The sequence below is a fragment of the Scaptodrosophila lebanonensis genome, unplaced genomic scaffold, assembly GCF_003285725.1.
Source record: "Scaptodrosophila lebanonensis strain 11010-0011.00,11010-0021.00 unplaced genomic scaffold, SlebRS2 tig00000001-arrow-pilon, whole genome shotgun sequence".
Taxonomy (NCBI): Eukaryota; Metazoa; Arthropoda; class Insecta; order Diptera; family Drosophilidae; genus Scaptodrosophila; species Scaptodrosophila lebanonensis.
Window position 1 is genome coordinate 25,675,390 of NW_022060529.1, and position 13,632 is coordinate 25,689,021.

At 36.7% G+C, this 13,632-nt stretch overlaps 1 protein-coding gene across 6 annotated transcripts in view; it reads left to right on the forward strand.

Annotated features, from left to right (window-relative positions):
- The window catches only part of LOC115634574 (poly(rC)-binding protein 3), a 53,645-nt gene that overhangs the window by 24,062 nt on the left and 15,951 nt on the right, over positions 1-13,632 (forward strand). For all 6 annotated transcript variants that reach the window (XM_030532402.1, XM_030532399.1, XM_030532401.1 and 3 more), the window contains exon 2: positions 9,692-10,225. In XM_030532402.1, the coding sequence (XP_030388262.1) occupies positions 10,127-10,225 (99 nt within the window). In that variant the 5' untranslated portion in view covers positions 9,692-10,126. The remainder of the gene's footprint in view (positions 1-9,691; positions 10,226-13,632) is intronic.

Below are 13,632 nucleotides of genomic sequence, written 5' to 3' on the forward strand. Positions count from 1 at the left end.
GTCGTCTAATGCGCAAAGTTGTTGTCAGGCAGAAATTTAAGTTATGTGCGCAGAAAACCACGTACTGGCATGCTTTTGACAACGCCTGCAAATCGCATTCTACTTCTTAGATGTCTTATGTCTGAGTCTTTGTTGTTGCTATTGGGCTGTTAGGCGGTTGTGGCACCTGCTCAAAAGGCGAATGCCCCCGAAGACTAAAAGGTAATGTTTTGAGTTGTTAGTGGGCTGCGGGATGGAATGGGCTGCTGGCCGTAATTTATGCGACTGCAACGGTACTTTCCGATCCTGATGAAACAGCAACAACACGCTTGCGCCATATTTTCACCCAGTATGTACTTTTTAATAAGATTTATTCAAAAGCGAAACGACGACGACGTCTTAAGACAGGTGTACGAGTATGTACCTACGAGTATAGGCATGTACGCGTATGAGTGTTGTGGGTGGTGTGCTTGCATTACTATGGATACATGCAACATTCGTAATGTTTCGTTGCAAGTTGCAACGCGCCGTTGACGGTGGCGTTAATAAAGATGTGGGCCTACTGCGCGGCACCTGTGCAGGTGAGGCGCCAAGACTATGGCTGCCGTCTTTCTGGGTTGGCCTACATAATTTATGAGTCGCGAGAATTCGCTGCTGCTGCTGCTGCAACAACCCAACAACAGCAAAGCCAACAATCGCTCACATATTCTGCAGCGTAGCGCAATTTGTAATTAATGTAGGTACAACAAATCTGCTGTTGGTTGCTGAAGAAAATCTTTCTAACATGTTCTCATAGTGTCAGGGCAATGGCGATGAGAAAGAGGACAAACAACTATGACGTCTAATTGCATCGAGGTGTAATAAGTACGGTGCACAGACGCCGACATCATCATCATGTGATTGACCGCATAAAAGGGGGGGTTGGCCAGCAATTGGAGTTATTCGGGCAGTGGTGGAACTTATGGAATAAGAAATTATGTACACAATGTACGATTAGAATGTTATACAAGTGAAATATACATAAATGTATAGCTATCATGTTTTCTAAGTAGTCAGATTTGGTATCATCTAATAGTCCAGCGTAAATTCCCCAAGCTTTGCCACCTTTCTTGCCATTCTTTTAACGCCTTTAACACATTGTGAAGTACAATTTTGTGGATTACCGTAGAGCTTCTTTGGATAAACTTTATTCTCAATGCTTTGTGTCCACCTAAGTTGGTCTGAAAATTACATACCCAAGTAGTATCATCATTCCGGATCTTCTACGCATATTTATTTAATTATTGTGGAAGCACACTTGGTACAAAATTAGCTTTATTAATTTACCCAAAAGTGCAAAGATTTATTGAATTTGGTGTGTAAGTTTGTAGCACACCTAAGGGTGTATCAGAGACCACATGTTGTGTGTATACCATATATAAGGCTGTCTTCACCTGTCTTTAAATCACTTTGCGCATAATTGTAATGACATCATGTTGGAACATCCTCTATCCTCTTTCCGATAGAGATAAAATGTCTAGATCGACCATGTGAGATTACTATATAATATAGCTGTTGTAGAAACAATGGTTATTCTATCCCTTATAGTTAGCGAGATCCTTGCGCATATATAGGCGAATATTTTGACATGCCTATATTGACACGCCTTGTTATCCTCGTTCAAGGATATACAGCTCTTTGAGGTGTATATATGTAGCTTCGGAAAAGATACAGATTCTTCTGCTATTGGTATTTTGTTGCTTCTGGCGAATTGAAGTGCAACTTTCGTATTGTTTTTTATGTGGCTAAGTACTTTTCAAAACTGTGAATGAAATTCAGCTGTTGTTGGCACAATTTTATAAAGGCTGCCCCAATGAACTGCAAAATTGCTAAAAAGCAAAATAATATAACAGCAGCAGAATATGGAGTTGCTGGCGAAAAGCACATACTATAGACAACTAAAATGTAAATGCACAATAAAGCAGAAGGATTAAGGATTATGCCAAAAACACACTCAGTACACAAAGCCCGAGAAAGAAACAATGAAACATGGCACAAATAGCAGAAGCACACAATACAATAATGACAGCAAAAAAGTGACAAAATGTTGGCATAGGTTTTTCGTTTGTAGTCTCATTCGTTTTTAATGCGAGGATGGACATGGGCGTGGACGTGGATATGTATTCTGGCAATGTGTTGTCTGTTTGAAATTGAGAGGATTGTGGGGTGTGGGGGAGGGATGTGGGGAACGATGCCTTAGTCTAAAGCGCCCTTTTATACATATTTTGACACTTATGTAAGTGTCACAAATATGAAGTGACATTTAATTAGAAAATTCACATTCAACAACAAAAGAACTGATGACTAAGCTAACCTTTATAAGCCTAGACTCGTGTGTACTTACATATCTATGAATAAATATATACTATATACATACATATATATAATATATTTAGTCGCTTAAATTTAGGTTATGTAAACACACAGGTAGTGTGACTGTGTATGTTTTCACACTCTCCACAAATACGGCAAGCTTATCAAATTAAAATTTAACACTAGCCCAAGGCCCTCACGTTGATTTTAGGTAAAACAAACATACACTGGGATCCAATGATGTTTTTGGCGTGGTGTTGGCAAAAAGTTGGGCAGGTGCTGGGTTGAGTGACTCGTGCATAATGCATGTAAAAAGTGTATTTATTAATCCTACAATTTAGTTATTAAGCACACGACGTAGCCGGGATATAACTTTTGCGGCGCCCTTGTTGCTTTTGCATGTAAATACATTTCAAATATAATTTGGGTCAACACAAGTTTTAAACGGCAGCCAAACATTGAGTGAATGTGGAGGGGGAAGATGGTGGCTCATCTGACCGTAAGCCCAAGTAATTCGAAATTAAACGCAGTCTACACTTTTATGGGTTAAGAAAGGGATAAGGAAGGGTGGAACTACAGGACAAATTGTCAATCTGCACATAAATTATATAAATTCCTTCGTTGTCGCATCCCATCCACAACTTTGGGGACATGTTTTCTTTGTGAGGCAGCCAAATTCATCAAAACTTCATTTATGTTTCTAGCAAGAGCCAGCAAAATAAGCGGGTGGCCAGAAAAAGCTACAATTTATTTATTTTACGAAACGTGCGCCCAGGTCGTGCTTAGGAGATCAATGTCACAGGGGAACAGTAAGAAAGCAAGTCTTCTTGAAATTGGCAGCCATCATCTTCCTACAATAGCTGTCTATTCTTGGCAGTTGCTGGATGTATCAATACCAATACCCAAGTGGCATTATAGTTTTTATAAATGTTCAATTACATATGTACATGTATGTATGTCTCAATAAATTCAGCAACTTAATCAAAATCGGTGCACTATATCATATTGCTGTCTGAGAAAGTAGAGGTGACGGGTACACTGTGAAAGGTTGGTTTTTTCAGATGCACCCCCCTACCCAAGTATCAGTGTTTTCCATAACTCCTGTAATACTAATAATTATTTGTGATTGGCAAATTAAAAAGGAAGTTATAGCCATAAATTTGATCTCTGCCCAGTTCTGCCGTAACTCTTGTTGTTGTTCCCATGGCTCATATATAGCTACTATGTCGATGCAAATGTGCAGTCATACAATCTTTACGTGAATTCGAATACCGGAGGAGGGTATTCAGGGTATTTTAAAGTCGGAGCAACCTCTTGTTTTTCCTTAATTGTTTAAATGGCTATAGTGGGAAAAAGTTTAATTATCGGATGGACATATCAATCTTTATTTATTATTATTATTATTTATTGATGGAAGTATAAGTTAGAACGCCACTTTCGACATAAACTAACTAGCTCATCTAAGTACTTGATATTTTCCATAGCTAATTAATTAAACTTGTCCTCTAAACACGAAACCAAAACGTCCAAGCAAAAACGTTGATATGTCTTATAAACTTTCAGTCTATTTTTTTTGCTACATGTCTGACGTTTATGTACTATGTATATACTATACGTATACTTGCTGAGTGTAGTTTAAGTAGCTGTCCACACATTGTACATATGTTGGGGAACATCCATGTTATTGACTATTTCGGCATTACATTTCTCCAGCTATTTCGGAAACACACACATACTCCTACTCTGAACAAACAGTGTACATGCACACATACATACAAATAGGAGGAAATGGGGCTGGAGGGACTGGCAACCAGCCACAGCATCGTGAACTGATGGACATATAGATTGACTGCTTGACTGACTGGCCCATTACGGTTTCTTTTGTTATTGCTCTGAAGGCATGCTGGTATTGTCGCGCTCGGCAGGCATAATTTTAATAGGTCATCATATTAAGGGATTTCGTTCAATTTGTTCTATTACCATGTATGTGAGCAGGGAGAATTTATTGTATTGTATAGTTGTTGCCACAAATGATTTTAGTGAGGCTTCAGTGCAAATGTTTGTGTTGTGGCCTGGGCATCATCATAAAATAGGAGGGTCCCGTTCTAGTTACGCACCCAAATCCTTCTCATTGCCCATCAGCCACGCTGACGTGTGCGTATAATTGCGTTTCACATAATTGACACAAAATTAATACGCACTGTAGACAACCCCCTTCTCTACCCGAATAGGTATGCTATAATTTGGCAACGATATTGCTTCCACTCTGGTTTTAATAAATGCAAGGCTTTGTTGTGATGGAGCAATTAAATATTTTAGTAACATTTGGCATTTTCCTGGCTACAAGTTATGCTATTATTGACTAAAAATTATTCGAGATTTGCAAATTTGGCTGAATATTAACTATAACCATAATTTACCATTCACAAGTTTTAATAACGAGGTCAAACCAATCAATAGGCTGCCTTTACTATTTACATTTCTGATCACCCACAAATACTTCAACAACTTCATCAATTATAAATCACAATATTTTATATCAGAGGGGTTACAGTAAACTCTAGATATTTCGGCTTGGTTGGTTTTTGATATCACGCGAAAAATCCGTTGGTGCTACAGAATTTCGAAAGAGTTCATTTTTCGTACTTCCGCTCCAAACCAGCTATCAGCTATCTACTGTTACTACTGTAACGGACTCTATAGGGTTGCCAGCTCAAAAAATAAATCTGGCATCCGTATTTTTGTATATTTTTAAAAAATTCATGTATGTAGTTTTAGTCAATTAACTACAGAACCTAAATTAATATAAATAACTTCTTAAAAAATAATCAAACTGCGGACATTTCACTTATAAATAAATTCAAATTCAATGCACATGACAGCCCGTATCAGAGCTGCGTTTGTTAAACACTAACATGCCAACTCAGTGACAGACTATTTTTGCCAAGTTATTTTACTTTTTCTTGTTACCTTCAAATAAGACTTGCGTCAAATACAAGTTTTATTCTTAGCTTTCATTTAATTCACAAAACAAGGTTCAACTCATCAATTAAGACCAAGTTGACATTTTTATTGTTTGGTTGTTTGGGCTACTGTTTTAAGTAGAGATTTCAGAATAATGTAGAATATTTTTAAGCAAAAAATGAGATTTATATTAATATGATTATTCTTATGGTGAAATATTTCTTTCTTAGTGTTTTTAGTTGGAACACATAAAACATTTGAAGGACATCATTAGGGATTCAAAAAGATAAAAATTTCTCGTACATTATTGTGACTGGTGGTAGAAAGTTGTGAACCTGAAATAGGGCTAAAGAGAAGTGCGATCAAAAAATCAATGGATCTGTCAAAAAGAGCCAAAAATATCTCGTCCTACCAATTCGCCGTTGGGGACATTTAAACCTGGTCTCGACCCTGTTGCCGCCAACAAATGAAATTACGCGTCGTTCGTCCAGCTACAGAATTCAAATGCCATTAAGTGCGACCACGAGAGCTCAAAGTGCAGGGGTTCCGACGGACAGTTTGACCAAAGAATTTGATGCTATTAATATTAATATTATTATGTGTGTTCCATGAATAAAATTGTGGGTGTACAGTTAACATGTTTCGTACATGTGCATGTGTCTGTACTTATGCAGTTTAATGGGTTTTCGCTTGGTGTGTAGCCCCCCGCCCCTAGCTGGAGTGCCTTTGGGCAGAAAAGTAATGTCAGGTGCTGGGTTCGCACAACTCGCTGATGGCTCATAAAAGCAACATGAGTGAGTGAAGGAGGGCAGGCGCACATGTGCATAATTAAGTTTTGAAATTAAATTTCGTTTCTTCAAACGAAGTTGCATTCTGTGAAAAGAGAGCTGAGTTGGAATGCTTCGTTCGGTTACTTGGCAAGGCTCAAAGTTTTTCTGGGGTTAAAGATAAATGCAACGCAGACATTGCCGCCCTCGTTTTTCGGTACTTAATAGGGTTAATGAGAATTCCGAACACACAATCAAATGAAACTGTATTCGCTTCTAGTATATACTTACAGCATATGTGCACATATGTACGTATTTGTTACTCAACATTTACATTTGCCTGACTGAGCGAAACTGATTGGATTTACCAGATGTTGGTGCCTCACAAATTATGAGAACATTGCTAGAAAATTGCGTAAAGGTGTCAAAATTGAAAACCCCGAAATGAAAGTTAAAAGGACTGGTTTCAAAATGTTGTTTAAAGCAGCTGTGGCCCCGCTGCCTTGTCTCGTACATGTACATAATGAAAATGGTGATGACGCGATGATGCTGTGGTGGTGGCAAAGGCAGTGGCTTCTGTGGACTGTCTTGTTTGAAGTTTGAGCTTTGGCGGTACTGGCGATGGCGAATGCGGCGGAGAGTGTGGCAACCGACAACTTGACATGAGAGTGTCTCGTTTGTTGGTGTCTGTGATTGAAAATGGCAGGCAGGGTGAAAGCTGTTGTCGCCATTGCTGCTTTTCCGGCCTTCTGCTTGCTACCATACACGAAAACTCTTCTCGGCGCTCACGAAATTGATTTATGTATACTACATACATACATATGTACATACATACATACACACATATATGTATATTTATACATGTATGTGCCGCAAAAAGTCCCAACGCATGACAAAATTGTAAAGGTTTTTTTTAAAAGAAGTAAAGATGCAGAAACAGGCTCTATGAAATGTGTGTGCCTTTGTGCCGCGAACGGCTCACGGAGAAGTATTTAGCATTTACTGTAAGTCACATGAACAAGCCGCAAGTAAATTGAGTCTGAATTGTTTTTTGCTATTATTGTGTTTGATCTACCGAAAATAGTGCTTTCAATTTAGATTACAATGGGTTGCGCTCAAAAGCTGGCAATTTAATTTGGAAACAAAACCTTCTTGAAATATGTAGACATGAAAATTCTTTTATAAATCATTGCAAATTGATTGGGTTGGAGAAGATTTGTGAAATAAGTTGCTGCGTATTTTCAGAATTCATTTTTGGTATAGTTTTTATTCAACATTGGTTTTAATTTACTAATTGTTACTAAAAATACTAATTTATGTTTTATGCGAGATTCGGCAACGCTTTCTTCGACGAAACATATTGGTAAATAGTTATTCAATGATTTTCATACAGTGACAAATTTGAGTTGTTTCAAGAAAATACATTGCCAATTTGGCATGTTCTTATTTTCATAATTCATATTTTCAGCCTAGATATTGGTTAAAATTTGAAAAATCATATCCTATTACTATATGAGGGAGTTAGTCCAAACTATAAGTTTGTTTATTTTGCAAGAAATTTTAAACACTTGCTATTGAGTGATTAAAAAACTTTTTAAAGCAAACCTGATTGATTCACTTCCAATCAAAATATCTGAAACTTTTTCATCGTGTTCTGCTAACAATAATTTGGTTTATCAACTAAAGAGCGGATTTACATATTCCATTTGTAAATATTCCATATTTCGAGAAGCATCAGACCATTCAAAATACTTACATAACTCAGTAAATAAAACAGAAGAAATGCTCAAAAAGGAAGCTGTTAGCTTTTCACGGAATTATAAGGCCAATTACATGTTTCCATTTGGTAAAATTTCGAACGGAATTTGGAACAGGGTTATTTGTTAGTCGCTTCTGGAAATACTTTAGAAAACCAGCACACACAAACACACACGTACAAACAAACAGCTACGGACAATCACACTGTGAAAGCTAAGAAAATTAGAAAGCAAACCGGTTGAAAATTGCCAACTTAAAAGCAAGCTGTGCCTGATTTTGAAGTTTTTGCTATGATGCACGTTCATGCATACATACATACATGCTTATGTGTATATATAGTATATATTTATTTGTATGTAGCGTGCGTATGTACATAGTTGTCATAGCTAGAGTCAAATGGTAAGGACCAACTATAGAAACCGCTAGTGATTTGATAAAGAGAAGTTCAGAGGACATGCGACATTGTACTTCTTGCCCATTGCACACGCTGTGTTGCGCCAATAACTTCCAATTCTGAATGCAACTTGAACAAGAGCGAGTGGGACAGTCTAGGAACCTAGGAAACGACAGTACAATATCCTACACACATTTATTTTGGGTGGGCCCCAGATCAATACAAAACCTATACTAAGTACAATCTTTAAATCTTATATGCATAGCTCTTTATCATAACCTTTTTATAAAGCCACCATATTCTGAATTTCAATCAAAATCGGCGCACTATATCACATAGCTAAACCAGTTAGTCCCACTGTAAAGATTTTAAGGGCGTCATAGGTGATGCAAACAGCTGGCAGATGCGCAGGAATAAGCAACCGCCCTTAACCCACCCACTAACTAAACGTTACATAAGGAATTAGTGAACAACATTTCATAAATAGTAACAACAGACAGTCGCATTGATGTTCGTTGAAGAAAATATGTTCTTCATCCCTTGGTAGACATACATATATAATGCGAATATTTATGTGAATTAAGAGGAATTTATTCTGCACACAATGGGTTACAGTTACATTAGGTTTGTGCAAAGTATGCACAAAAAAGCATTTAAAATAAAGTTATTTGTAATTAAGAAGGCGAGAAGAGTCAAATTAGTTCGGCATGTTCGCCCGTTGGGATTTCGCACCAACATTGGAGTTTAAATTAAATTGAAAAATTTATTTTTATTCCAGACACAATTCTAACATTTTTTCGTATTTTAAATTGATTGAGTGAAGTTGTTTTAAATTCGAAATTGCATCCACGTAATTTTCTGAAAATCCAGATTTTGCGCCCGTGCTGTTATTTTTGGCACAATTGTGTTCCTGCTTTGGTTCTAATACATATAAACATAGTATATTGCGCTCCTGCACATAATGTTCCACATAAAGTGATTTCGAGCGCAAGAAATGCCACGAAGTTGTCATTCGGGCATGTTATGGGACGAGGATTGCGGGTGCTAGTCCATCGATAAAATGTATGTTTGTACTCGTGTTTACACAGCATTTGGAATATGCACAAAACTTGGCGTAGTTTCAAAGTTGTCCGCATAGAACAAAAAATGCATATACAAAGTACAACATCAGACATGATGAACGAGGTTCGACGGCAACGTTAACGTCGCTGGCGAACAAACTGCCGGAAGCAGACGAGGGACCTCAGCCGTAGCACTTTGATTAAATGAATTTTTGCGAATTTAGAGCATAAATTAGCTAATTTTCAGATTTATTTCGATATTTACAAATTATGATGTCTGCGAATGAATTGTCTTAACAATTTCTGTAATCTTAAAGTACGTTTCTGTGTATACTTAGTAGATGATTGCGTCATTAGCAATGGAAATAAACTAAGGTTATCTAACTAATTTTCTTCTCTTTCCCTCTTACTTGCAGTTCAAATGCCGCAGCATTTTTGCTCAATGTTAAAATGATTTAAAAATAAATAAATATAATAATTAAGCAAAACGCAGTGATCATTTGTTGCATTTTATACTAAAACAAAAACGTAAGGATAAAAACCAAGTGCATCAACGCAGCGAGCTTAAGCAATCGTAGTACGACTAGTAAAAGACACCACCAATTTAATTTGAGAAGAATTTGAGGGAAAACACGGATAAGCCAACAAATAAAAGACACCCATATCGTACATGAACCTCTAATATTAACCACTTATGAGACATAAAGCAATAACTGCAAGTATAATAACTGCAAACTAAGAAGGAAACAAGACAAACTGCAACCATCAAAAGGCAATTTATTGAACTGTAACGCCGATCTTTCCAAAAGTCAAAACACCCAACAAGAGCAGAGGCAGGCATATATATAGCAATGGAAGACAATAACACAAGCAGCAGTGCGAGCGGAGCACCCGTCAAACACGAGGATCCATCGGTGACACTCACTATAAGGCTGATTATGCAAGGAAAGGTAAGTGTTCGGTTCAAAATCTTTCTATATATATAAAACAGTTTGTCCTAAATGAATGGACTGACAGACGCACAACCTAAACGGCAATTTGAAAAAAGTGTAGGTGAACGATGGTAAATTCGAACTCCAAAGGAGGGGAAACGGGCTTCAAAGTTTGTATAAAAAATCTATAAATTTCCACCAATCGGTTTCAAAGTAGTTTTTATAATCTACGAAAATACAAAAAAAGTGCAAGCTCGTTCTTTACTTTTAATTTTTCTTGGAGCCTGAATTATTGAGGTTTTTCTGGGATACGAAAAGGCCCAAACGGTAAGATCTAGGAAGAGTACTTTAACTTTATATTTGGTTTATATACATACTCGCAAAAAGAATATACGATAAACTAGGTAGAATGCTTTTGAACATTTTCATTGAAGCATAAATGAAATAAATATGTATATGAATATACATCTGAGAGTAATATATGCACAAAATATCGTTGTAAAATTGAACGGCTTTTATTTTAGAAATTACTTGCCTTAAATATCAATGGCATTTATTGTTGTACGTACCGTACGTAGGAAAGTAATTTGTTATTTGGTAGCTCATAGAAATGAGCACAATGTTGGAAGAGAGATATATATCATATCATTGCAAGACCTGCTAGTATTTATATATTTTATTAAGGTGAATCGATTTGTCCACTCACCAGATATACTATATTAATAATGTGTTTGTAAAACACCTTTAAATATAAATATAAGCCCAGTTTATATAATGTTCAAATACTGTATTATATATCTGTCATTAAAATGATGTGTTTGTATGTTACGAAAACAACATATGTACAAGTATATACATACAACCAGTAAGTGGTTCTATAATGTAAGTGCATACAGAAGAAGCTCGTAAAACTGGCCCAACACCTAGAAAAATATAAAGTCCCATGGTACAATGTGTAACAAAATCAGAGATAGCAGTAGCGAAAACAATATAATTATAAATTAACGCGTATATTTTTATGCAAATTTAAATACCATTTGAACCATGTCATGAAAGAATAACTGTTCAAAAATCTTAAACAATATCGTAAAAAATAGGTTCCATAAAACGTAAAGTAATATGCATAGAGAAGCAAACCATAATTACGTGGAAATATGGGCAATAAAATAATGTGCAACGAATAGCGATGACATACTATATAGTACATCTACTGTTTATATACTTTCAAACGCAAACCAGTCGCACAAGCTTCGAAAAAACACAGTTAAGTCAAAAATGTTAAATTAATAGAAATCATGGTTAAAGTTAAACTAGGTTTTACGATGAGTTGACAGAAATACTGTGACAAGCTAAATATCGGCTTATTTAATTAATAATACTTAGCGCTCCGTAAAACTATTATTCAGCAGCATTAGCTTAAGCAAGACAAACAAAAACACATTTAAGCACAGATTAAGCCACCTTAATACCACTGTCAACAGCGACTTGTTAGTTGGCAGATAGATGGGGCTTTAAAGCACGTATTTGACATTGCATGTTTGTCAAAATTTATGTGGCGGTTTTAATAGATTTTTAACTGCCCGGCCAAGTGACCCAGCACTCCGCCGCCTCCGTACATAAGCTGTTGCCTTTATTTAAATCTAGTTGTATGTATATTTGTTTACTCGTAATCGTTGTAAGCACTCGGCCAAATGTAAATTCGGCTGTTGTCGCTGTTGGCCAAGATTCGCTCAATGAAGAGCAGCGACAGGTGTAGTTTGAACAACAGCAGATAAGATGGCGGGACAGGCGTCGACTGCGTCGCATTTACATACCTACATATGGATGCATAATATATTTATGTGTGTGTTTGTGAGTGTGAGTGCATCGGGTGCGCAGCGGGCTAAACCAAATTACATGATGTGCAGTTAAAAACTGGCAAAAACCAACAAAATATTTGTAGACAAAATTTATAACGAAAATAGCCTAGCCGCAGTCGACATAGAAAACTATCAGACAACATTAGCAACAGCGCCAACCTCACGATCACCAACCTCATAAGTAGCCTGCATTGGGAGATGTGCACTGTGTATGTGCGTGTGTGTGTATAGTCCCATGAATAATTTTGCACTTTTTGGCTTTTATTCAATAAAACAAAACAAAACGAAACGGCGACATGAAAAATGCTAGAAAAAGTACATACATACTTGCAAAGTCTCATCAGGCATGCAAATGTTTTCCTTCGTGTTACACCCTGCAGCCGGGGGGATGAAATGGTGTACATACTAGAAAGTCTAAGCGCCAAGTGCTTGCAAAAGGCAGAGGAAGGTGTGACAGACCCCATTTTATCGGTACACGACGAGACGAATCGATATGTCCGAGCCATGGCATCTAGGGACACCAAACTTGTCGGACTAAAGGTATAGTTTTGTGCGACTGTATGTTATTCCATAACTCTCGTTATTTTCGATGCATTCGAACTTATGACTAAAATTTGACATATTTTAGTGCTTATGCGTCTATTTCAAGTTATATAGGGAGACTTCAACTCTATAGAAAGTTATAGCATCGCATAGACGAATGTTTGCCACATTCTGTCGTTCATACAGAGGGACTGACATATTGATAAAAACATATATATGTACATACACTATGCCTTAAAAAGTCTGTCTGTTATTAAATATATAGTATATGTATATAGTCTTTGGTAATCATAGATACCCGTCATCAGACAAGTTGGCCGATGAGTGCAACTACCTCAACCAGTTGTGCAACAACTATGGTTCAAGCCGCCACCGCAATTGCGACCCATTCATAAGACCTATGTGCATGTCAAGGCCAGTTGTTGCCATTGCTGGTGGTGGTGGTGTTGTGGCGCAAATTTTGTACATCTAATTAGCTCCAGTTTACGATTTTTGTGCATGGCTTGCAATTGTTGCAGTTTTGTGTGAAAGTCAGTTAGTGAGTCAAGCCTCAACTCTCAAAGTCGTGAAGCAGTTAATTAATTTATGAAAACACCAAAAAAAAAACGGGCTCAACGCCAAAGTCACGCCAGTCCGACATTTCAATACCCCGTACCCGGCCATTTATCGCCGTATTTCTTCTTCAATTAAAATAAAGGTTTTATTTTACTTGTTTTTACACAATAATTCACATAGTATACTAATATTATTGGATAAAATAATGAGACTATATCTTTGTTTTGAAATAAACTTGCTCTTGTATTAAAAAGACAAGTCGTCATAAACCGAAATCTCTTACAGATGTTTCAAAGGTTCACAGATGAATGATCAATGAAAGATTATGTACAAGTAATTTAAAAAGAAACAGTATATGTAGTTTTGAGATACATGAATTAAATAAATATTTAAACAATATTTGTTAAGTAGTATTTATATTAGGTAAGTAGCGGCAAGGTATGCTGATTATATGTTCATTTGGCAATA